This window comes from Temnothorax longispinosus, chromosome 11 (genome assembly GCF_030848805.1).
Source record: "Temnothorax longispinosus isolate EJ_2023e chromosome 11, Tlon_JGU_v1, whole genome shotgun sequence".
In the NCBI taxonomy this organism is placed as follows: Eukaryota; Metazoa; Arthropoda; class Insecta; order Hymenoptera; family Formicidae; genus Temnothorax; species Temnothorax longispinosus.
Genome location: NC_092368.1, coordinates 12,865,463 through 12,893,099, shown reverse-complemented (window position 1 = coordinate 12,893,099; position 27,637 = coordinate 12,865,463). Strand labels below are relative to the sequence as shown.

The window sequence follows — 27,637 nt, the reverse complement described above, 5'->3', positions numbered from 1 at the left end:
ACGGCGCCACCGTCAACGCAGAGTTCTCGGCTCAGGGACCAGGAGCCTTAATAGAAACATATATAAAACGAATATAAAATTATGTAATATTGTTGAAGAGAAAAGTAAAAAAATTTCAGAAACAAAATTAGGAAAAATCGATAGCATTTATATTTCTCGTACGTATTATAATTTCAATAAATTTTGATAGTTTTCTGTTTGAGAAAAAGGGGAAGGGAGAGCGAGGAGAAGAGATTAGCGAATCAATGCAAATGGCGAATCGACGAATTTCCCCTCCACATTATTCACGAACGTTATACGAATCACGAATTGCGAATACGCGCATTATAGTCTGGCCCTATGAATTTCTAATATCGTCGTTTCGCCTATAGATACACGGTCTACGTCTTGCTGCGCGTACTTTTGATAATTGTTGATTTTATGTAACCGATGAAAGACACTCATCTTCATCGGGACAACGCGAAGAATCGCGAGTCTCATCGACGGCGACGGCGGGAATAAACAAATATAAACTATTGTCATTAAAATGCGCTCTACTTTTGGATACAAAAACTTTCAAAGAATATCAACCTGTTGCTTTCCGTATCTTAACCTTTCTATCTAATTCCGAAATTGCGATCAAATCCGGTTTTCGATTTTCTGGATCGCCGATTATTTTTAAAATATTGCCACGATCGTGAGTATGGCGAGAGAATAATAAGCGTAATCTTTCATGTTACTCAAAACGGAACTGGCGAAGGGACAAGGCAATAAACTGAAAAATATAAACAAAAACGAATGCCAACGAAGATTTGCATTTGGTCCGCAAATCCTACTTCCAAGCTGGCGATCCCAAACGGAATTTGCCGCAGCCGAAAGACTTTAAAACGTTATATGTTTCTTTAAGGAAGCGCGAGAGTCTCTTCGCGTCTCTCACGGATCTCGAGTTCGCTCATCTCTCTCTCGTTGTCTCGTAATACGTCAAGGACTCGGGAGCGCGAACCAGGCGAACTCGCGTTCGTCCGTGTTTCTGGTATCTCGTACTGCGTCGCGTGTTACATGTGTATACGTGCGTGCGTTCCACGTGACGCAATCGGATGCCAACGGCTGCAGCAGATCCCGGGATGCTCGTGTTTCGCGGACGCTACCGGCTAACGGTCGCTGATACGTAAAGCCAGACACGCATGCACGCACGCACGCACACGCACGTACACGCGTGCACACAAACAGCAAGCAGAAGCGGAACCCAGAATGACGTCAAGTCTGGTGTCCCTGGTGAATGGATTTCAGCTTCGAGAATTCAGCTTGTCGATTCGACCAGAAGAGGCGCAAGCTGCTGATCGCGAAAAATCTCTCAGGTCGATCAAGCAGTCGCAACAAAGTTCATTTTCATGCACCAACAATATCTCTCGATAATTAAGTAGATTAGATTAATTTAAATATTGGACGAAAAGGGAAAAAAATAATTTTTTAAATAAAACTGATTTGTATTTTACACTTTTTCAAGCAGTACTCATGCAATTTGTTTCATCAGAGTTGATAAAGTCACCATATCGACAAAATTATTCATATTATTCAAACAAGTTCGTGACATATATTTTATCATTTTGATTATACTAGAAAATTTAAATTGCTGACAGGAAAGAGTTTCTCTATAAAGGAAATTAACGCTACGTCAACTAAACTAAGCTTCGTCTTCGTCATTACAAGTACAAAAATATCGGCAATTTTACTTTCTTTGTTAGCTTTCCAATAAGACGCCACAGAAAAGGATATTGCGATGAGTTCTATCATAGATCAGGCAGACACATGGGAAATGAATATCCACAGTATTGGGGTTTTCCACACGTTGAGAAGAATTGTTGCTGGTGAAGAACACGTTAGTCGCGGCCGCGGTGATACGAGTTTTCGACATTTTGATTTTGATTCGGTGCACAGCATCACCAAGCCTCATGGCGTGGCAAGTGAATTCGTGCAGCAGGCCCGTGCCGGATGGCATGAATTCCTGAATGCCCAGCATCTCCAACAGCCGATGCATTTCCAGGTTCTGCTCGATATTGAATATTGGAAACAACATGTCTGTCTGCTGTGCTATCCCCTCATCCAGCAGTTTGTGAAGTTCTCGAGATCCTTCCTCGGTCATCAGTCGGTCTATCAGTTGGATAATTGCATCTCTTTCTGAGATATTACCTTTGACGGGTTCCGAATAGCATGATGGAAAGATGAAAAACATTGAAATCTTTCTTTCTTTGAAAGGTATCTCCATGATGTATGCATCTAGCTGCTCAAACTTACCTAAAAAAAAAGAACATTAAAATTAGAGACAGAGAAAGATTAAAATAGACAAATAATGATAAAAATATTAAATAGTTTCTTATCAAATGTCAGATTTACATCAAAGATTTTCAAAAATTTATGTAATACTTTTTACGTTGCTCGAGAAAGAAAAAGCTATTTTTGTAATTTTGATTAAATTGTAGAAAGTATGAAAGTGTAAAAAACATTAGAAATGTGTTTTTGCTTCATTTCCTACATTTATATGAAAATGTTTTATAATACAAAATAAAATACATAAATTTTTTGTTTGTAATATAATTTAGAAATTATTAAAGACAATGATAAATGACTAAAATGAGATTGAAGTGACTAGTGACCATTATTGAAATTTTTTTTTGTAGAATCTTTTTTGTCTTTTTTGTCTTTTTGTCTTGTTTTCTTGCTAACACTAATGTCAGGTGTGGTATCAAGATCAAAACTAGGATCTAATTGACCCTCGCAGTAGATTATGTTCAGCAGGATTCCGTCGGTGTTGCTATTGATATTATCTGGTGGTAGGACATCCTGTATGTATTTTTGCGTAAGGCATTTAACAGTATTATTGACGAAATCCCTTGTATGGTCGGGACGATTGTCGAAATTAATTTCCTTCACCTGGTGATGGCCAGATGAAAATAAATTCATTGTTTCGGTGTATATCATTTTGCGTTCATTAACGAAAAGCCTACTAAAGATTCGACACGTGTAGGAATTCTCGGATCCATTCATCTAAAACAAGAAAAGTAAAAAATAAGATCATGATATTATCTCTTTCTCCTTCCTCTCTGAGACGGTAAATGCTTCTTACATTTTATATTTATATAAGTTATCACTGAATTTATTTGTTAATTACAATTTTCAAGATCTTAAGAATCCGCTAGCGATAAACACATCAGTTTCGTGAATACTTTGTATGACGATGTAAGACATGCGGGAGAGAATTACTCACTATGTAACAAAACTGATTGACTCCCCCCTCAATATAGTGTAGTTCGACAGTGGTTTTAGAAACGTCATCCGGAATATAGAGGACTTTTCTAAGAGAATTTTCGGTATCGTCGCTAGCCCCAAAGTACATCACGAGTAGATTCTGGTATATAAGATGCGGGCTAAAGAAAATGTTATTTTTCGGCTCCATCAACATACACTTCCTCAGGCTTTCGAAGGCGAATTTAAAGCGCGCGTCAGTTAACATCTTAAAAAAAAAAAACATGTGGAAATTGCCCAAAAATTTACAACCAGAAAAAATTATATTACGAAAATTGTATAAAAGTTGGATTAAAGAAAATAAAGGATCACAAATATATTAAATTATACAATTTATAATATTACATACGTGCGCACATACACACATACCCAGCAAACACAGTAATCACCGAGTGCGCAATTTGATAACAAATTGCGCACTCGGTCATTACTGTGTTTGCTGGGTATGTTTTATCATGTACATATAATGTAATGGACATTTTGCTGAGATTGTTAGGATTATCAATTTATTAAATAGCAATAGAGCATACCTTTGAAGTAATCTTTTGGCTATCGACGCAATTCCAAATAAAGTTTAAAAATTGTCGATCACTAAGGGAGAAAATTTCTTTAAATCGACGGAACTGGCAGCGAAGTACAACGATAGTTATCCGTTCAATTTGTACTGTAAATGACGAGGCAAGTGTTCCGAATCTGATGTGAAGGATACAGTAAGATCAATAATACATATAAGCAGTCAAGATCAATCGGTATTGTTATTTATGTTCACTTCTCGCGATTTGACGAGAATGCGGCAGTCACGTGAAAACTTGAAATAAAAGATAACAAATTCGGTACCAAGGACTTTTAGAGATTAGGATAAACGTGAAGTTTCGCGGGTGTTTCATTTATTGTTCATAGACTCTGGCGGTAGTATTCCCTGTAAATAATTATGTTCTACTTTGAGTTTATGATTCAAATTGATAATTTATCTCTATATTCACTCTAATATCTTCTCTATCGTATCTATATTGTCACTGGCGAATTCATCATCATAGTTAGAGTAGTTGAAATATTAGTTAAAAAACATATAATTACATGATATACATTTGTATACATATATAAGTATTTTTATTAATTTTTTTCTTATTACATAAATCTCTGCATGCAACGTTTTTAATCGATCGTCATTACAATAAGTTTTACGTCCGGCAGAAACTTTCGAAAAATGTCATTCTCCCGTTTTTGGTATATTTTTTAATTTAATTCCAACATCGCGATTAAAATCGGCATAATTTCGTTGCATTTCGATTTTCTTTATTACATAAAAATAAATCTTTCTTATTTACTTGTAAAAATTGGAATAAAAATCTTTCATTTGTATGTAGTAATTAGTTGAAGAAATAGTACAACTATAGATAATAATTTTGTACGCGTTTTTTTTCTACACAAAAATTGTTTTAAATATACGTTAAAAACCATATAATAATTAATTTTAAGCAAGAAATATTAACGTGGAAAGTATATTATAATATTATTTTTGCTTCCTCATAGACTCTAAATAAAATTAAAAATGTTGGTAATTATCGACATTCTTAATTCCATTCGATCCCTACATTACCATTCTGACTAAATATGATGGGAAATACATGTGTATATGGACACATGCAATGTTGTAGCTATTTTTAGCTACATCCAATTCCAAAAGTTGCAAACAAATGTACGAAAACGAGAACATAATAGGGGAGACCGGGGCTATTCGTGACACTGCTGAAATTTTGTCGCGGGCCTAACTTTAAAATGCTTGCTGCTAGAAACCTGTAATATCAATCACAGATGTTTCTTAGTGTCCTCTAGGTACCAACGGAATGGCATTTGCATGTCAACCATTTTTCTCTCTCAGTGACAGAAAGTTTGATTTCAAGTGCTCAAAGTAAATTTTTTCAAATCCCAAAAATTAGTTTTCACGCCGAATAAAATAATAAGAGATCCGAAACGGTAAGTTGTATTTAATCACTCGACTTCACTAAGCATAATGCATGAGTAGATTTTATGGTATTCTTTCTTATCTGTTAAGTCACGGATCATGAATAAGGAAAAATTACGCCGGGGCATTTCGTGACACGAGCAATCGAGGCAACCACAAACGCCACGAATAAGCGTTCAAAGAAAAACCAATTTGCAGGGGCCGCGGACGCCTTCGAGAAGTGGTTTCCCGTAATCGAATGTGAGCAATGAAGGCAATTAATGGAACAGGCGTTACATTTTTCCTTATAATTTTTTATACATATAATATGTAAATTCTGACAAATAAAGGCTTTTTCAAAGTATAAAGTAGATAAAAATTGCAAAAACAAAAGAAATCTATATAGTTTGTTCAATCAGAGAAAGTGTTACTCATTATCTCGTGATTTGCCACGAATTACCCAGGCTTCGGGGCAATTCGTGATACATGACACAGCGATACATTTTTTGATATATTTCGAGACTCGTGAGAGAAAAACCTATATATTTTTTTTCTTTTAAACTAGAGAGATGGACGATTACATCGCACTAATAAAAATTTTTTAAACATTTATACGAAGCGAGAAAAAAATTCGAAACAAAAATGTGTCACGAATAGCCCCGGTTTCCCCTATACAAACTATCTGTTCTTGTCTAACAGATGATTGCAGCACCATCTCTCCTAAGATCTGGCACTTACTACTATTGCTCTTCTTACCATTCTGCATCTGTGTATTTGCATTTATAAAATTTCTTTTTAGAAAATCTTTTTTTCTAGACTTTGAATCTTAGTTTTAATATGCACGATATTGTTCCTGCATGTTGTCCCTTTTCTCCGCGAATGTCTCATTTTGTATGTATTAATTATATAATTCTTGTATTTTAAGCAAATATTATCGTGAAATGACAGCTCAACGTGTCAAAAAAGTGATATTTAAATATTTTTTTCGTTTTTAATATATACTTGATCGTTATTGTCTTCATTTTTGTGCATACCCCAGGTAGCAAGCACTCGTCATTTTGCCGTCAATTGACGTCAAAAGTCTGTCATTTTGACGTCTTTTGACGTCAAAATGACGAGTGCTTGCTACCTGGGACTTTAATCGTGTAAAAGAATTTTGCAAAGTCAATTCAAAGATATTATCTTAAAATGGAAAAATGTCGATAATTCTGCCATTCCAGGATCCCCTTAATACAACAAAGAAGTATCAAATCTTTACGTTTTGAAGAAAGTAAGAAAAAACTTTTCCGCTCGAAAATAAAATCGAAAATGAAAATAAATTTCTCCGCTGCTCCAAATATATATAATATATATATATGTATAATACATTTAAGATGGTTAATTTATATTAAACAATGCAACAATATTCATAAACTATTTTACTTTTTAACATTGACTGTTTTTTTTTTATATTATATAATAATGTAATATAATTATATTTAAACATTTTAGAACAATTATGTTTAAAATTTTATAATTACATAACTTGGGTTTAGAATTAAAAACAGTCTACATTCTTGAAAACTATAAAGAAATGAAGAAAATCTTTTTAATTAATGTGTACATACATAGAAAGTTTTGCTTATGTACATAGGAATTTATTTTAGTTGAATTTTTAGTTTGAATTGTCAATTATAATTTTTATGACAGTAATTAGAGTGATAGAAACGTTAAGATCCAACGATCATGATATATAATAGTCAATATAATTCTTAATTATATAACATTTTTGGATATTAAATACGTTATTGTTACAATATGACTTTTGTTGTAAAAGCTATATAATATTACCTGCATTAATTTCGCACATAATGAAGATTGATTCTAATCATTATTTCTTAGTTTTATTACAATAAGTTTATAGTCTAATTATTTTGAATATGCAGCCGCAATATAGTAAAAAAATTTCTAATTTTTATTTTTCTTTGTTCAATTAATTTGTTTACGGAAAAGCACAACATTTATTAAAGTACAAAGTTATTACATTAATTGATATACATTGAATAAAAGAAAGAAAGATTATCATCATCTCTCATCATTATATTGAAAATATGTTAAAATATAAAAATTATAATTATATTATATTATACAATAATATTATATCATATTATATTTAAATAGAAATATGATCGATATTCATTTTATAAATTCTAAAACTTACCAAATAATTATAAAGTATCGCTGATTTTCATTCAAAATTGATTCAATACTGTTTTTGTACAAAGTATTAACAACTTCACTATATTTGTGCATCACATATATTATTTATAAATATATTTATGTATATACATATGTATGCATGTATATGTATATTACAAGCATTTCAACACGTGGACATCATATACCTAACCTCACTTATTTTTACACAACTTTCTGCAGAAACTCATGCGTTTAGCGTGTACGTATATGCAATGGCTTCATCGCTAGCGCTCTCTTACGTCGCAATTTACGAAAAGACGACGACTCCACATAGCCAAATCTGTCGAGAACAGATTTTGAAAATGTCTGCCGCAAATTTTGTCGATAGAATACCAGCAGAAATGTAGCAGATTCTGCTAACTGAATATATATATAATGGCAGAAACTCGGTCTGTCAGATTATATCGGCAGGCTCTGTCGGTAAAACAAGAGTCGCGAAATTTCTTACAATAAAAAAACAATTTATTTAATCAACTTTTACATTAATACTTAAATTTACACAGTACTACGCTAAACGAATTCCAGTATGACGCTATGACGAGATCATTTACCTTTCGAGGAACTGCGGTGAACTGATGAACTTTGCAGTTCAAGATTTTCCTTTTATAAGGTCCAAAAAGGGTCTTATCGTTTTTCAGGAAAATTTCTAAATGATTCATTTTTCTTTTACTATTGTTGAATAAATACGTAACATCGAAAAATACGTGATATTGGAAAATTAATTTTCGAAGGTTATTGAATTCTCTTAACCCTTAAGGGGATGCTGGAGCCGTCTGTTTTACCGGCATTTTTTGTCGGCACGTAGCGTCGTATTAATTTGACAGAATTAAAAATCCTTCTCCAGAATTGCAGTACATACATTAATGATTCGGGGGAACTCCGATTTTATATAGAAAACGAGAAAAAATTACGGAAGTACAGATTTCCTTATCCTACTTTTATCCCAATATGGCGTCTCGAGTTGCGGCGAGCTGTCAGCTCGTCACAAGATGTATTTCATATAAGAGATATACCATTGGTACGAACGCAAAAACAAGTTCCCCCGAATTGCACAACAAGAAAAACATCGATAAACCCTCCAAATCAAGATTTGGAAGCGTAATATAAAAGTATAATGTCGATGTGCATCGTGCGTATGTGTGCGTGCAATGTAGCGTGCTATCCTTGTCTATATCTTTGTCTATACAAGGACAGATATAGTCGATAACATAGAAAATGGTAATTTTGTCGGTTATACAGACGGCTCCAGCATCCCCTTAAACACATATGTTGGGTATGCCATACCCGGTCGGTTCTTTAATCACGTGCCATTTCGAAACGGATGACGGTACCGATCCGGTATGGGCGTGTAAAAAAACTTTGAGGTTTCGTCTTAAACGTCGAATTTGAAACAGCGTCAGACTCGCCGTAGAACCCGAGCAAAAAGGTAAGAATTAAGTTTGTTTCGGGTATGCCATACCCACGTTATGTGTTAATGGAATTTTTTGAGATATTTTATTTTATTTATTTACCGCAATATATCAGATAATTTAAGGTTATAATCTTACAATACGGATTATTTCAGGTTATGTTATTTCATTTATACCACAGTATAAGAAAGAACAGTAAGCTCACTCTGCCAAATAGCGTGCTAATAATTGTCTCTCGCGCATGACCGAACTGCACAACTATCAACATGGCGGCTGTAAACATATGTAGTAGCTGTAATGTGCATCCATAACCTTTATCTGTCACTCTTAAATTCGGAAAAAGTCACTTATGCTATTATTTGTTCCGTAAAAGCCTAGTTAGTGCATAGTAAAATCAGTATGAGTGAAAGAGGTGGATATCGTTTTTGCTTCACAGGCTGCCAAAGTGCAAGTAGTGAGAGACGAGGGATAAAAGAAACTTTGTTTCGATTCCCAAAAGATACAGAAAGGTCAGTTTATTATGTAACTTATGTTAAAATTATCTTTGCATTTAAAGTTGAGCTTAATTTTATTTTTAAATCATATTCTATAATCAGTTGTTAAACAATTAATGAAAGTAATAATATTTGCCTACGTTTCTATTTAATACAATCTCAAGTATGATGAATTTAATTGTTATTGGTACATAAAAAAAATTTGAAAAACATAAAAACATAAGAAAGGCTATTGCTTGAAGGTCAAAATTGTGGGTATCAGCTTGTGGTCAAAAGGAATTGATTTCAAAGACAGCCATACAACTTTATAATAGTTATAGAGTATGCAAACTCCATTTTACAAATGATATGTTCTTAAAGGGATGCTGGAGCCGTCTGTATAACCGACAAAATTACCATTTTCTATGTTATTGACTATATCTGTCCTTGTATAGACAAAGATATAGACAAGGATAGCACGCTACATTGCACGCACACATACGCACGATGCACATCGACATTATACTTTTATATTACGCTTCCAAATCTTGATTTGGAGGGTTTATCGATGTTTTTCTTGTTGTGCAATTCGGGGGAACTTGTTTTCGCGTTCGTACCAATGGTATATCTCTTATATGAAATACATCTTGTGACGAGCTGACAGCTCGCCGCAACTCGAGACGCCATATTGGGATAAAAGGATAAGGAAATCTGTACTTCCGTAATTTTTTCTCGTTTTCTATATAAAATCGGAGTTCCCCCGAATCATTAATGTATGTACTGCAATTCTGGAGAAGGATTTTTAATTCTGTCAAATTAATACGACGCTACGTGCCGACAAAAAATGCCGGTAAAACAGACGTCTCCAGCATCCCCTTAAATTATGAGAAAACGAGATTGCAGCCACATTCCAAGTTGTATTGTGAAAAATAATGGTAAGTTATTTTCAAATACTACAATAACATTAGAATAACATTATACATGATATATCATTTCACAGATGAAGAAGCAAGTTCAAGTAGCTCAAATATAGAAACACACTGCATAAACACCTTAAATATTGAAAATACACAAGAAGAAAATACTGTATTGGATAGGAATGTATTGAATGAAAAGGACCAGGATGTAATGCGTATAGACAGAACAATAGCAAAAGTATCAGATGTATCAGAATCAGAAACACAAACGCCTTTGTCACTATCTTCTACAACTCCACGAAAAGTACATCTTTATCAACAGATAAGAGGATATAAAAGGAAGATAACCAATTTGGAATTACAATTACAGCAAACGAAAAAAGCAAAAAAAGAAGATATTAATACATTACATATGTTACTAGACAAATATTTTTCAAAACAAACATCCGAATTTTTAAAAATGCAAGCACACGTCTCTTTTAAAAGAAGGCAAAAGGTAGAAGATACGATAGTACTTCATTCAAACAACATTATTTATCCATATATTTTTCAAGTCCTAAAGTATATAGAGATTTAGCAAATAAATTATTTTGTTTACCTAACTGTGCAACTTTAAAAAGATTTACACAAAACTGTTATATATGTCCAGGATTACAAGAGAACGTATTTCAAATACTAAAAATGAAGACTGACGGTTTGTCAGAAATTAATAAATACTGCATACTTTGTATAGACGAAATGTCTTTAAAAGCACACTTATTTTACAATATAACAACAGACAAAGTTATAGGATTTGAAGACATATATGTCTTCCTATAGGATGTTCACAGAATTGTTCACGGTTGCCTGCATGTAATGTAGCAGTAATTATGGTTAAGGGCATCTGTCAATCATGGAAACAACCATTAAGTTATTTCTTTTTGAACTCCACAATGAAGGCTTCTGATTTACTGAAAATTATACCAAAAGCAGTAAGAAAGCTAAGAAGCATTGGTTTGAAAGTTGTTGGTCTTACTTCAGATATGGGCTCCAATTTTTATCAATTAACCCGATTACTAGATATTACTGGAGATATCCGGTTGGGTAAGAGAGGCGGACGGTCACCTGACGAGGAGGAGGAGGAAAGATAGAAGGATCGTGGAAAAGAAAGCAAGGAATGGAAGGAGAGAACAGTGATAAGTAAAGGAAGGGCGAAGGAATGCGAGAACATGAAGGGAGGCCTGAAAAAGATAAAGAAGCGGAGTAAAACGAGATGGAGCAGAGCCCAGGAAAGTGAGGTTAAGTCGTGAAGAGGAAAGATAAGAGGGGAAGACAAGAGGAGAGGGAGAGGAGTGAGAAGGGGGACAGGAAACGAAGAAAGGAAGAGGAAGCAACGCAGATGGCGCAGAAAAGAGAATCGTGGCGGCGCGAGTGAGGAGCCGGGGGCAGGGTGCCGGCCTCTCCAAAAGAGTGGGTTGGCGCCACTGCGACCCGGCGGGACACTGCGCGGCGCGCGTATCGGCAGGAACGGAGCAGAACGACAGGGAAGGAAGAATGCGCAGGCATGCTGATGGAAACGGCACCGGAAAAGAGAGCACCGAAGCAAAGCAGTGAAAGGAGATGGCGCGGAGGTGAGAACGAGGATGACAATGGATAGAGAGCTGAGGAGACGTATCCAGCTGCGGTCGAGACGGCGCGGGGCGCTGGCCCCTCCAAAAGAGTGGGTTGGCGCCACTGCGGGGCGTCGAGGCGCAGCACTGGGACGCGGGATTGGAGAGCACGGCAAGCGCAGGCGCAGAGTGAGGCAAGAACGAGAGACAGGTGGCAGCGGCGAGGAAACCAGTGAGAGGAGAGAGTAGAGGGCGCATGTGAAGGAAGGTCGAGATGAGCAGTAATACACCAAAGAAGAAGTAGGAAGGGAGCTAACGGAGACAGAAGAAACGAGAGGAAGGAAGCGACAAGAAGCAGAGGGAATGGAGCGAGGAAGAGGAAAGATGGAGAAGAGTGAGAAGTCGGAGTAGGCGAAAGAGAGCCGTGCAGTGAAGGAAGGCCGAAGGAAATAGCATAAGGATACGGGGGTGTGTGAAAAAGAAAGAGATTGATTGATTGATTGATTAATCGTCATTTATTATACGCTCTGGGACACGTCCCCTGAAGCGTTAAGACATTGCTCCAAAATTGACACACGTTACAAGAAAGCATACAATGAAAGAAACACATTAAGAGAAAAAATAGAGTAGATAGAATAGAATAGATAAAGTACATAGCTTATTTTCGTAATAGATAGTCATGTGAGATATCGCAGACAAACAAGCTACGATTTCGACTGCAGAAGCAAGTGCTTGTGGAATTTACTTTTGAAGTCGTTAATAGATGAGACGTTACGGATGCCCGAGGGAATATCATTCCACAGTCCAGCGGCGACGGAGCAGAAGGAACGTTTAAAAAATTCCGTACGGCACGGAGGGAGACCAAGAGAGCCGCACGAGGACCGTGTGTCATATGAGGATGCACTTTTCCACGTGAAGTTACTATAGATGACCTGCGGTTTCCTCCTCCATAAGACAGAGAAGGTCAAACTTCCCACGAAGAACAAACGTCGCGGCCCAATTTTCAGCCAGCCAAGTTCATCCAAGTAAGGTGAGATGTGCTCATCCCATTTAACCTTGAAAATGAAGCGGACACACTTGTTGAAAGCTCTTTGCAAGCGAAGGTCATGCTCGCCAGTGATGTTAGTTTGGACCGTGCAGCAATAGTCAACAAAGGGAAGATAAGAGCCATGACAAGCCTCACCCGGAGAGAAAATGGTAAGAGATGCTTGCCGAGTTTGAGTTGGTAGAGCGCCGAATTAACACGAGAGATTGTTTTCGTGGTTTGTTCAGCCCAGGAGAGTGTGCTGGTGAGAGTGACACCTAGGTACTCCACCTTGTCCGTGAAAGAGATAGCGGACCCGTCCACAGTGATACGGGGCAGGGCATCCAGATCCAAGCTACCAACGTACCGAGACGTCCCCAAGATCATCGCTTTCGTCTTCTTGGGGTTAATCATGAGAAGCGGAAAGAGAGCCGTGCAGTGAAGGAAGGCCGAAGGAAATAGCATAAGGATACGGGGGTGTGTGAAAAAGAAAGAGAGAGAGAGAGAGAGAGAGAGAGAGAGAGAGAGAGTGAGAGAAAGAGTACGTGTGTGTATGAAAGAGAGAGTGAGAGCGAGACAGAGAGTGAGATGAAGAGAAGTTTAAGCAGGTTATGAACATGTAGAGGCGCTATGAAGCTTATAGGCAAAAGAGTTTATAATTACGTGAAAGAAGGAGAGGATGGTATGAGTGAGCAGGCTGGATCGAGAAGCGTAGAATGTGTGGTTCAGTTGAACAGAAATGGCAAGGTAGAGAAGGATAATAAAGAAACAGTATAGAAGGGTGCGTGAAAAAGGAGAGAGAGAAAGGGAGAGGGTATGTGTGTGTGCGAGGGTGAGTGAGAGTGGAAGATGAGTGAGACAAAGAGAGGCTATGTAGTCCATTGCAGAAATTTAGCGAGCAGGAAATTGAGATATTTAAGGAAGGAGGTAAAAGGAAGTAGAAAAAGAGACCGGATGAACAGGAAGGAAGGAAGGAAACCAGAAGGAACAGGAAGAGGGAAGTCGAGGAGGGCTAAGCCTTAGGCCTAAACAGAAAAGAAGGTTAAGGACGAGCAGGGGAGGGAGGGTTTGAGAATGTTTAAGGCCAAAGGCCAGGTCGGGACAGGAGGGATAAAGTGTACAGGGTTGGGTACGTCCCTTCAAAACGCCGATGTAAAGTGGCTTAGAATGGCGTATGAGTATATATGTAAAAGGTTGGGTACGTCCTTATAAAACGCCTTGTAATCCCGAGAGGGAAACAATAAACGTGATTGATTGATACTAGATATTACTGATAAAAAACCATATTTTACAGTAGACGATCAAAAAATATTTTACTTTTTTGATGTATGTACCTCACTTGTTAAAAGCAACTAGGAATAACTTATATCAACACAATTACGTATATGATGGGGATAAAATTGCTACATGGAAACATAGACGACTTTTATGTAATAGATAAAAAGGCACAATTTAGAGCGGCTCCTAGATTGACAGATAGCCATATTAACTCAAATAATTTCGACAAAATGAAAGTTAAATATGCAGCACAGATATTTAACCACTATCTTTTGGCTGGTATAAACACATATGTAAATTTAGGTTCCTTATATGCGGCGGCTATTTTCACAGCAGATTTTATAGGAATATTTAACAAATTATTCGATATTTTAAATTCTTCGAAAATTTGTAGCAGCAATTCTAACAAACAAGCATACATAAATACAAACGAGCAAGTCACTTTTCTCAATAAAACAATACAGTTTTTGCAAGGCGTAAAAGTAATTAGAAAAGATGGAAAGGATATAACAAATTCCATTAAATCAATTAGATGTTGAATGGTTACAATTAATTCCGTATTACAATTATGGAATTACTTGCAACAATCATCAACTCCTATTCAGTATTTATTATAATAACTATAGACGACTAAATCAAGACACTTTGGAAAACTTTTTTGGAGCCGTACGTAAACAAAGTGGAAATGCATTTAATCCTACACCAATACAATTTTATCATGGCTTTAAAAAACTATTTTCTATTGATTACATTAAAGCAGATAACGGAAATTGCGCAGCTGATAAAGAATCAATATTAATTCAATGTCAGGATGTTAGAGAAACACAAAATGTGATATTCCAAACACCTTCAAAAGCTACAGCATTTATTAATTCAGATATAGATAATTATGATTATCGTAATTTGCCAGTAACTGAAGAAAATGTTTTTATTTACATTTGTGGATATTTATTGCGTCGCCTTTTTGCTAAACATTCTTGTGATACATGTGCATTACTAGCCGAAAGAGATTGTAATTTAGATGAAGCTCGTTTATACACTTATTTTAAAACGTATAATAATACAGACGATGATAAGTTTGGCAGTTTATATGTACCAAGTGCAGTATTTGTTAATTATATCACAGAATTGCATATAAAATTTTTTGAAAATATTAATATTATTACTCAAACAAATGTTATGTAAAAGTTTATGCAAATTTTATCCACTATTCAGTTCTCTCATCCTTGTCCTAATTTTCCAAATATTTATTTGCTAAAACTATTTATTAAAATGAGAATATATTACATATTAAAATTTACTAATAGAGACTTGAAAACGAATAAAAAGAGTAAAAGAAAAGCTATTATTTTATGTCATAAGTAATAATTTAAACTTTTATTTATGTTATGCAATAATTTACTATTTGTTCAGAGATACACAAACAAAAACATTTTTATTTTTTAATTTTATTTTATAAGTTGTGTGATACTTTATATATTTTTTATGTATTGTTTATGTTCTTCATATATTCTTTATGTTCTCGTCGAGTGATGTATTTTATATTATAAGTAATAATTTAAACTTTTATTTGTGCTATGCAATGTTTTGCTATTTGTTCAGAGATACACACACAAAAACATTTTTATTTTTTAATTTTATTTTATAAGTTATGTGTTATGTGATACTTTATATATTCTTTGTATATTGTTTATATGTTCTTTATATATTTTCTATATGTTCTCTTGTCGGGTATATATTTTATATATATTCTTTATATGTTCCATAATAAATACTTATATATCTTCAAATAAACTTATTAATAACAAAACTTAATAACAATAAAAACTTATACAAGAAAGTAATCCCTAGTGTAACCTCTGGTGAAAGTAACCTCTGCTGAAACTCCTGGTGAACATTTTCTCACAATTTATAAAAACAATTCGCAGAATTTCTAAATTCTTTATGAACTTTTTAAAATATAATTATTTGTTATGCTAATTAATCAATATTCCTAAATATTTTTTCAGATTTGCACAACGTGCAACAATAAACTCAGATTAAAGAAGAAAGAAGAATTGGACATGGTATTTAATTTATAACTGATTGAGGATGGATACACATTACGATTTATTAGAACATTAATAATTAGATAATTATTGTATATAATAATTGTATACTTGGACAGTGATTTAAATAAAATTGTATTTTAATTAAAAGTAAATATTTAATACAACCTTTTCATAGTATTTCTCTATATATAATACTGTTATTCGATATATCCTTTGTTGTGCACACTGGGTCTTTTAGACCCCAGCGTATTTTCAAACGCGTTTTTCTAATACATACAATGCGAATCGGGACCTGTGCTGCCATTTACCTGTAGTTTAGGGATAACACTTCAAGATCCTATACATAGTTTTGCCCGCTCGGCTTTAGTCTGCTCTTGGCAGTAGTGAGAAGTTGAAAAACGCGTGATTTCATAGCAATATAAATATACTTTTTTCAACTCCGCTATAAACTAATATTTTTCCTTGAAAGTGTAGTATTTCAAGAAAGATCCCGCGAAGATTATTAAAAAATATTAAAAATTGAATTTTTTATGCATTTTTAAGTGAAAAGTCCATTTTTCGGTTTTTTTAGTTAACATATCATTTATAATTCTTTTATGTTGCAAAATATTAATGAAACCTATTAGACCTTATTTTGGAAGCTTTGAACAATAGCCAGCAATTTTGTTTGAGTCAAAATAACGAATTGTACGTCTGTAATAAACGTTTAAAAGTGACTGGGGTCTAATAGACCCCTTGTGCACAATACGTAATTTTGAAGAAGTGTGCACAACAAAGGATATATCTCTTTTTGATTGTATCGATTGCCTTTCAAATTAAAGTCCACGCACGACTAGCAATATGGCGATCTGTTAGTCATCAGATCAAAGGTGCCGACACCGAGTGAGCTTACTGTTCTTTCTTATACTGTGTTTATACGATGTACAAATGTTTGAAATGCGAATTGCCAATGTGCAAAATACACACGGCAAAAATATGTACTCACTGCTCGGTATAATAAACTTCATTTTTTTATAAAAATAAATTATTTTCAAAGAATTATATTGTAATTTTAAAATATTTTTAACCTATTTCTGTAAAATAATTAAATATATGTATGGTTTTCATGTCCGCCATTTTGTTGTTGTAAAGTTTTTAAAGCCAAATTTAACTTTTAAATTATGTTTATTAATCGCAAAAACTAGACATAAAGTCTTAAAAATTTTTATAAACTAGTTCCAGAATTAGAGGAATTTTTTTCACGTGATTGAAATGCTCCAAAAAAGTTAAAAATTGTCCAAGTTTACCATGTCAAATAATTATACTTTTTGGAACAAATAATTAGGACGTATTTTTTTTTCATATACTATCATTTCTGTACTTTTAAGATCCGTTTGTGTAAAATGTCTTTATCGGTGTTTTTTTTAAGTTATGAATTTTTAAAGAAAAAGTAATTTTTGCACAATTTTCTTACGACTTTATTCGACTTATTTGCACATATCTTTGAAGATAAACGTTAAATCACAATATAATTTACGTGGTCTTCTTCCTTACAGTCTAGCACATAATTTCAAAAAAAAAAATTAAAATTGATGCACAGGACGCAAAGTTACAGTTGAAATATGCGAGTCGGGTATGGCATACCCACGTTATGTATTGATGGTACTGAATGGACAGTATGTGTTTAAGGGTTAAGACAAGATATATAGTTACAAAAAGTTTATCTAATAGGGTTTCCTATTTTTATCACATTCCTAAAGGTAAGTATGGACGATGATCCACAGTTATTTAATCCGGACACATATAATATTGGATTTGTTGCGATATCTGAGCGAAATCTACTGCCAATTCATATTGTCATTATTTCTTATATATATTTTTACAGATTTGAACATTACATTATAATATCTCCGTTTATGCTACATGAAGAGCAAAACTATAGACATTTTTCTGATGCAATAAGGTGCAATAAGATCTATTAATTAATTGATTTTATCATAAATTTAATCCAGCCATTATATTAAAATCCGATAATCATATCGAGTCATATCTCGGTTTAACTCTAAGCAACTAAACAACTCGAGTAGATATCCCGTCTGTGTTGCTGCTGCTACGCAAAATACAACCATGTATTGACAGGCGTACCTGTGTCATCCGCATACTCACACTACTATAATATACAAATAAACGTTATGCATATTTATCTTATTATTTTACTGATTAATTTACTAATAATTTCAAAAATTGCACTAAACATTTAAGAATTTCATATAATATTTATTGTTAGTGTGATATTACATAAATAACTTCAATTAATTTCAAATATCATACTATTATATAAAACCCGACTGTTTGTCTGTCTGTCCGTCCGTCCGTCCGTCCGTCCGTCCGTCCGTCCGTCCGTCCGTCTGTCCGCGAACTACTCATTCGTTAGTGGACCGAATTTTTATCAAGGGTACATGAAATAGAGGTAGAATTTCCTGGGGAGTGCCATAAAGTGTATAGTTTTTTGCTACCGATTTTCTGGAAACCGATTTTTTTAATTTTTTTAATTTTTTGGGAAATAATCGACCGAATCTCGAAGAATTACGTATGAAACAGGGGTGGAATTTTCCGGAGAGTGCTATAAAGTGTATAATTTTTTGTTACCGATCTTTTTGGAAGCCGGTATTAGAAATTTTTTTAATTTTTCGGAAATTAATTGGACCGAATTTTTACCAAAAATATATGAAACAGGGGTAGAATTTTCCGGGAAGTGCCATGATGTGTATAGTTTTTCGTTACCGATTTTCTGGAAACCGGTTTTTCTAATTTTTTCAAATTTTTCGGAAAATAACTGACCGAATTTCAAAGAATTACATATGAAACAGGGGTAGAATTTTCCGGGGAGTGCTATAAGGTGTATAATATTTTGTTACCGATCTTTTTGGAAGCCGGTATTAGAAATTTTTTCAATTTTTTGGAAATTAATTGACCGAATCGCAAAGAATTGTATATGAAGTAAGGGTAGAATATTTATGAGGAGCGCCATGATGTGTACAGTTTTTGTTACCGATCTTTTTGGAAACCGGTTTTTTTAATTTTTCCAATTTTTCAGGAAATAATTGATTAAATTTCAAAGAATTATACATGAAGTAAGGGTAAAATTTCCTGAGGAGTGCTATAAAGTGTACTATTTTTTGTTACCGATCTTTTTGGAAACCGGTTCCAAATGACTGAATGACAAAGAATTGTACATAAAATAGGGGTTGAATTTCCCGGGGAGTGCTATAAAGTATATAATTTTTTGTTACCGATCTTTTTGGAAACTGGTATCAGAAGTTTGACAAATTTTTCGGGAAATAATTGATCAAATTTTAAAGAATTGTATATAAAACAGGGGTAGAATTTCCCGGGAGTGCTATAAACTGTATAGTTTTTCGTTACCAATCTTTTTGAGAACCGGTATCTTTTTGGAAATCGGTTACGAAATTTTCCAGAGAGAGAGGAAGAGAGGGGGGAGAGAGAGAGAGAGAGAGGGAGAGGGTGAGGGAGAGGGAGAGGAAGAGGAAGAGGGAGAGGGAGAGGGAGAGGGAAAGAGAGAGGGAGAAAGGAAGAGAGAGAAGGAGAGAGAGAGAGAGAGAGAGAGAGAGGAAGAGACAGAGAGAGAGAGAGAGAGAGAGAGAGAGAGGGAGAGAGTGGGAGAGAGGGAGAGAGGGAGAGAGAGAGAGAGAGAGAGGGAAAGAGAGAGAGAAGGAGAAAGAGACTATTTGCGTGTCTTACATATGTTACTTATTACATATGTCCTCCGGGGCGAAGCCCGGGTAACCAGCTAGTACAAAAATAACATTGAAATCTTTACTATTATATAAAGGGGAAAAATTTGTACTGTTATTCGGGGTAATCTTAGAAGCTATTGGACCGATTTTGAAAATGTTGAATATGAAGTAGGGGTAGAATTTCCCCGGGAGTGCTATAGGGTGTATAGTTTTTCGTTACCGATCTTCTGGAAACCGGTTTTTCTAATTTCTTCAATTTTTCGGAAAATAATTGACGGAATCTCAAAGAATTATATATGAAACAGGAGTAGAATTTTCCGGGAAGTGATATAAAGTGTATAATTTTTTGTTACCGATCTTTTTTGGAATCGGTATCCGAAATTTTTCCAATTTTTTGGGAAATAATTGACCAAATAATAAAGAATTGTATATAAAACAGGGATAGAATTTCACGAGGTGCTATAAACTGTATAGTTTTTCGTTACCGATTTTTATTAGAACCGGTATCCGAAGTTTTTCTAATTTTTCGGGAAATAATTGACCGAATCTTAATGAATTGTATATAAAAGGATAGAATTTCCTAATAAAGGGATTACCGATTTCCGTCTAAAAAAAATCTACGTAATTGTTCTGATTTCTGCAAATTTTAAGATATCGAGCTAATTTTTTTATGGATAGAATATTATTATATTGAATTTGGCGAGAATCGGTGAAAGGGTTGCCGATTTTTGCTTAAAAAGTGTGTAAGTTATACATGTCATATTTGTTATCTTATATAGAGTATCATTAAAGAAAGGTTGTTTCGAATTTGGCGAGGATCGGTAGAGTGGTTACCGATTTCTGCTTAAAAAATGTATAAGTTATTTGATGGATACAGTATTATTTAAGAAAGTTGTTATTTAATTTGGCGAGGATCGGTGAAGGGGTTACCAATTTCTGTTTGAAAAGTGTATAAGTTATACATGTAATTTTATATAGAGTATCATTAAAGGAAGTTTGGTATTGAATTTGGCGATGATCGGTAAAAGGGTTCTTTCTTTATAAAAATCAAAATGACATATATGTGAAACCAGCAGCTTATAATGACAAGAGAGTGAATTGATAGCAGGTCAGCTTAGTAATTTCACAAACCGATTACCGATTACCAATTTTATTCCTTGGTTTTTTAAGTGAAAAATCGAGGGTCTGGGTACATAGCGAGCGAGCAATCTCAAAATTCCCGAAAAAACTTGGGTAAACCAAGAGATGATGTCGCTGATCGGTAAGTGAAATATCGGAAAAGCGGAAATGATTCAATAGTGTGAAACTCGAGTAGAAAAAGACCGGTTACGACATGTTTAATCCACGAAAACATTTATGCGGTCCGATTTGAAATTAGAGGCATTTAGTTATGATTCAAATTACAAATATCAATTTCATCCGAGTGTAATAATTGGGAAAATGGATGCAATATGTGATCATTGTCAAGTAAAAAAGTTTAAAACTTAAGCACCTAGAATGTGTTATTCATGCAGAAAAGTTAAACTACCGTCTTTAAATCAACCACCCGACACACTCCTTATGTTTGTCCACAATAAGGATATTAAAACACAAATGAAGTCGTTTCAAGAAAAACGACTCCCGGGCGAAGTCCGGGTAACCAGCTAGTTATACATAAAATAAGACTTGTACTATATTTATTGGGTGCATTTAGTACTACAACCGCTCACTAGGCAGCTAAGTAGCAATTAAATATGATTGCTTGGATGTTGGATCCAAAGATAAAAACCAAACACATTCTATTGCTATAATACTTAGCCGCTCAGTGAGCAGGTGTAGTACTGAATGCACCCATTAGAGAATATAATAATAAAATAGTGTATGTACATACCACATGTTATTCTATCATATATTACTATATTTATGTGCATGGGATATCTTGGATATTTATATAAATTTAATTAGCCAAGTACTACTGATTGTGAGACAAATTTAAATCTCAAAACATTTTTCAAGATACTATATATATAATGTTTAATTACTAAAATTTTATTTTATTTTTCTGTGATTCTTTTGTGATTTTAGGCAAATTATATACAATGGATTTAAATCAAAATAAAGCATAAAAAACTTGGCATGCTCAGGTCGCACACATTTTGATATATACCTACATTTCTACAATCATATATTTCTTTTATATTTCGATAAAATAATTCGCAAAGTTTTATTTTAAATATTATCTGCAATAATATCAATGATATATAATTTAACACAATAGAAATATTATATGCATGTTTTATAATATTTACATATAAGCATTACAAAAAATTAATAAAGTATTAAAGGAGAATGTTTATGTCAATAACATATCGCACCTCGAGAAGATTAGAAGAATACTGTCACAACTAAAAAAAAAATGTTGATTTTAAGTTAAACCCGTAAATATGCCTCAAATATGTTACCTACGTGTTATAATAGTGTCACAAGTCTACATGCGAAATCCACCGAATAAGAACAGAAGTGTTATTATTCTTTTAAATCGGTTATGCTACGGTTTTCTGGGTGAATAGTGTCATAAGTGAATTGACAAGTGAATCACAGCAGACTTCTTTGTAATGATGCGCCCTCGAATACGCATTGCTTCTGGCGAACATCAGCCGAATGCCGCCCGGCTGAACACTCACCGAGCGAGAAGAGCGCGGTGCGCCTACATATAAGTAACCCACCTTTAAAGCCATTGCACGTAACAAAGTTTTATTCATAATCGTAAGGTTGTAAGAAAATTCTCCTCGCGCTTGAAGAATAATTGAGTGTGATTGGTCTATTTTCTTACGGCCTTACGATTAAAACTAAAACTTTGTTACGTGCAATGGCCTTTAAACTTTCCAAGACGCGCTCGGCCGTTCTCGACACTAGAGTTTCTCTAATAAGAGTCTGGCCATCAGACAGCAACTTTTGATTGGTCCGGCATTTTTTGACAAAAGCAAGAGAACAGAAAGCGAAAGCGATATGAATGTATTATGTATATTGCTTTCTCTTTCTCTCTTATATCCTGAACTGCAAGCTGGCCAGACTCTTATTAGAGGGACTCTACCCGGCACCGGTTCGGAGCGCCGAGCAGTGCCGGGACGTTGCCAAGCGAGATCGCGGCGTTGGGGCTCTGTGGTTGGGACGCCCGTAGTTCCGAACCGCCCCGACCGTCTCACGCCCCGGCGCTTGCATTCGCCGACGACGCGCACAAACGCTCCGAGGAGCATATAACCCTGCGATTTTTCTCCAGCGAGAGATTCCGCCGTGAGCCAGCATCCGATCCGTTCGATCACTCGCTGTTCTCACATCCCGAAATACCGACCGATGCAACCGGGCCGAATAATAACCAGGGGGAAAACGTTCTCTGTTTCCGCCGATGCGACAAGGTGGTAGAGCTGAGAGCGTTTTCTGTCTTCGTCGAGCAATTCTCGACAGTTGACTCCACTTTTTTTCTAGATCGACACAACCATGAAGAGGTATAATAGAAACGCTTACCCCGGGTCACATGTCGGGCCGGTAAAAAAAGTGGTATCGACAGCCGAGAACGCTCGGTAGAGATAGAGAACGTTCTACCTCTTTATAAGTATTAAGTATGTTCTCGGCCATCAATACCGTTTCTTTCCCGTTTTGACACGACTCGGGGTAGAGCGTTCTCTATTCTCTAGAAGTCGAAGAGAAATATTACTCAAACCGAGTGAAATGCAAGTATAAAAGTGAAAATTGAGCCTGTGCACGTCGAGTGATTCGCCACTCTAAGAAAGAGTAAAATTGCGCTTTATAAGTTGGAATAAAATCGCACTCTATTTAAGTGAAAAGACACTCTTTTCGAGTGCAGTAGATCAGTGTTCATTATGAATGAATTATGTCACTCTACAATTTTGAGTGGAAAATTTCACTCGGTTCGAGTCATTTATCAGTTGATCTTTAATGAATCGTGTGATTCATTATAGCTTTAAATTCTTTAAAGTGAAATTGTATCACTCTGATAGAGTAGCCGCTCTAAAAATTTGGGTGAAAAATTCACTCCTACCTTATAAGTGCCCGCATTTACTCAAATTAAAGTGACAATCCTCTCCTTTGGAGTGACCATTGCAATCACTCTAATATATTAGTGGCAAAACCACTCTATGAGATTTAGAGAGTATATACCTTTACCGAATATTCTCGGTCGTCGACACCACTTCTTTCCCGAAACAACGCCACCGGGGGTAAAGCGTTTTCTTATCTCCTCCGAGCGTTCTCGGCTATGAATTCGCGTGTACGTTCGCGCCCCGTGCCATTGATACACCATGATCCCCGTATTATATTCTGCCAGCATGCCCGAAAATATTGGTTTCGCCCCATGCAAACTTCGATCATCGATCGCCCGCGTTGATCTTGCGTGCCATCAATCACCGCTCCGTAAAGGTGAAATTTCATGGGCAGTGAAAAGTAGCAGCAGATCGTACTGATTGGCTACAAAATAGAGAAGTTCTAGGAACTCGAGAACTTCTCTATTTTATAGCCAATCAGTACAATCTGCTGCTGCTTTTCACTGCCAATGAAATTTCACCTTAAGGCGACACTGCGTAAAGACCGAGCGACTCCGACAGATATAGCGTTTTCGATTTGCGACTCAAACCGACTCGGGTCGCATCATGTATACAGGACTCTAGCATCATTGACGTGGAATACATACATATCTATGTATGTATTCCACGTCCATTGATGCGACCCGAGTCGGGTCGAGTAGCAAATCGAAAACGCCAAGTGCCGCACGCGTATCACGCACCGCGTACAGCGAAACCGTGTATCAGTGTTGACCAAAATTTATTCTAAATAACGAATAAAAAGTAATAAATAAAATTTTATTTGTTATTTGTGAATAACGAATATTTGTTTCATTTGTTTTGATTATTTGTTATTCGAATAAGACAAATCACGAATAATTTATTCGTAATTCTAAATTTTTATTCGAGAATGTAACAAATAAAAAAAACTCCATCACGAAAAATGATGCACCAATGGAAAATTAAAGTTTACTTTACTCGTAAAGTTATAATGATTAATTAGTTAATTGGAATTATAATTATCTATTAATTAGTTAATTGGACTTATAATTATTAATTAATTAATTAATTGGTTAATTGGAGAAAATCTGAGAGTCTGGATCTCCTAGTCTAGGAGAATCTCGAATTTTTTGCCTTGAGAAATATCCCACAATAAAGAAAGTTTTTTTTTTCATTTAATACATTTTTTCTTCGGCTCCGGTGGAGAGATCATTTTCATTTGCTGATTAATACAGCCAAATCTCATCGACTATTAGACAGTATGTTTGAAAAACGTGTGCTTCTGAAAGCTTTTTTAAAATGAAAAAATGTATCAAATAAAAAATAAATTTTGATAAGAATTACTTTTCAGTGATTTTTTTATAAACCAACTAACAATCTGAAATCTACATTTTTAGGAAACTCAAGTTGATTATATGTACTTTTTGCATTATATTTCTTTTTTTTTCTATTTATAAATAGAATTGGTTTTTATTTTGTTTCTTATTTTATTAATTAAAACTAATGACACAGATTTTTATTAAAATAAATTTTTATTTTTATTTTAGATATTGATCGTAAATTTATTTAATTTCTTTATTTTTTAATTTACTTAACACCAACCGTGCTTCGCTATAGTAACACACATTTTACCCTTTTTTACCCTCTTAGAAGTCAAATTTCTAAAAATCCCTTTTTAGTGGGTGCTTACGTTATGGAAGGAATATATTCTCGAATTTCATGTTTCTAGCTTTAGGGGTTTAGGCTAGGCATTGATGAGTTAGTCAGTCAGTCAGTCAGTTAGGCAGGACATTTGTGTTTATATATATAAAAATACTAATTAATAATTTATAACTTTACGTTCACGAAATATTATTATTTGTTAACAAAATAAATTTTTATGTATTTTATTTTATTTTCGAATAAAAAATAACGAATAAACATGTTTTATTGTGAATAACGAATAATTTTAATAATAAATAATTTAATCAACAAATAAAAAATTTATTCGTTATTCGTAATCGAATAAAAATTTATTATACAACATTACCGCGTATCCACGCTCCGTACGTTCAACATCGCGCTATTGCTCCGAATCTCTGTAAACTACCGCGACTTATTAAAATAAACCATTTTGTTTGTTAGTAAAATACAAGTCTTTATCTTCCTCCGCACCTACTCCGAACCCTGAACCACCGCGAGCTAGATCTGTGCTTCAGAAGTCAAGTTATTTTATCTTCAAGAAACAGTATAAGTTTCATTATATAACGGAATATTGTAATTGTAATTGCATTAGTTATCTTGCAATAAAAAAATTAAATTAAATTTGTTTTTTTTTTCTCCTAAAAATTGTGAATTTTTGAGTCGTGACAGTATTTTTCTTGTGGTGCGATATGTCACTATATACTCTATATTCTTTCAATTTTCAATTATTTAAACAAATTATTTTGCAAATCTGATTTTATATTTGTAATCAGCGATTCAAAATCTTCTATATTGTGTTACATGTTGCTTCTTATTATCATTATTGTACTTATTGATGATAGGAGGGTGAAAATTAAAGAGGTATTAACTGCCCGTCAACCTGCTTATGGGCTAAAATGGAAAGACATGGGTGAAATATTTTTCGTAGTTCTACATTTGTGCTAAATTTAAAAGAAATCAGAGTAACACTTGTAGGTAGGTTTACTTATTGTTAGCAGCACCACGGTCATATGTCCCTGAATATAGGGAATAACTTGGTCAGTTAGTTCACAAGGCAATTTATATTTTATATTCTTGGCGTCGTCGCGACGCTACCATGTCGCTTGGTAAGTAAAATACGACTATAATAACAAGCAGTCTTGAATTTCGGAAAATGATTATAAAGATATATAATAAACTTCCCCAGATAGCTAAGCGTGTCTTAGCAAAATCGCTCAAATCTGTGATTGCTTATGATGCTGGCAACTTGCCGTATATTTGTCTGTAACGATTTCGAGTACATATACCGATATATATATATATATATATATATATATATATATATAGGTACACATAATATATATAATAAATAATGTAAATATTTAAAGAAATAGATATTATTTAAAATTAAATAAAAATATAATTTAAATTCCAAAAATTAAGAAACATGTAAAATCTTCCTAGTATATAACGGATTAGCAACGTGCTAGAAGTTTCATAGCTGAATTCAAATACTTCAATAAATTAACGATAAATGTATCTGCATTAAATATTCTAACGAAGGAACCTGTTGATATTATTTGACAAGAAGAGACACGCGACGGAACCTCGCAAACCAATGTGACATTTTATATTTATAATGAGATCCGTTGTTATCATTGTTAGTTTGCGGCGATCTCTCGAAGAAGTAAGATCGCAATCACCAAAAATGTATTTTCAGTAAAACTCTAATATCTTGTTTTACGATAAGTGATGAAATAATTGTTACAAAAATTGTATATCAATAGAAATATTATAATACACAGGGTAAGTCGCTAAAACTGCATGACACGTATACATATATTTCTTTTAAGAATAAATTGTCTGTATAGACACAATTCTGCCCATATAGGGTTTTACAGTCGGCCCAATACTGGGCCCGTATAATTAATACTGGCCCAGTATTGGGCCGACTGTAAAACCCTATATGGGTGT

The 27,637-nt window shown here is 34.5% G+C and overlaps 1 protein-coding gene and 1 long non-coding RNA gene across 2 annotated transcripts in view; one reads left to right on the top strand and one right to left on the bottom strand.

The window, feature by feature from the left end:
• The window catches only part of LOC139822208 (uncharacterized), an 80,637-nt gene extending 64,273 nt beyond the window's left edge, over window positions 1–16,364 (top strand). Inside the window, exon 3 of the long non-coding RNA XR_011734478.1 lies at window positions 16,165–16,364. This is a non-coding gene — a long non-coding RNA (uncharacterized lncRNA). The remainder of the gene's footprint in view (window positions 1–16,164) is intronic.
• LOC139822060 (serine protease inhibitor 88Ea-like) lies at window positions 1,498–4,618 on the bottom strand. Its single transcript, XM_071793584.1, has 4 exons — window positions 3,813–4,618; window positions 3,245–3,490; window positions 2,634–3,024; window positions 1,498–2,274 (listed from the first exon to the last, which is right to left on the bottom strand). Exons 2-4 carry the CDS (start codon window positions 3,488–3,490, stop codon window positions 1,721–1,723), a joined length of 1,191 nt encoding a protein of 396 aa, XP_071649685.1. The 5' UTR covers window positions 3,813–4,618; the 3' UTR covers window positions 1,498–1,720.
• Window positions 16,365–27,637: the final 11,273 nt, after the last annotated feature.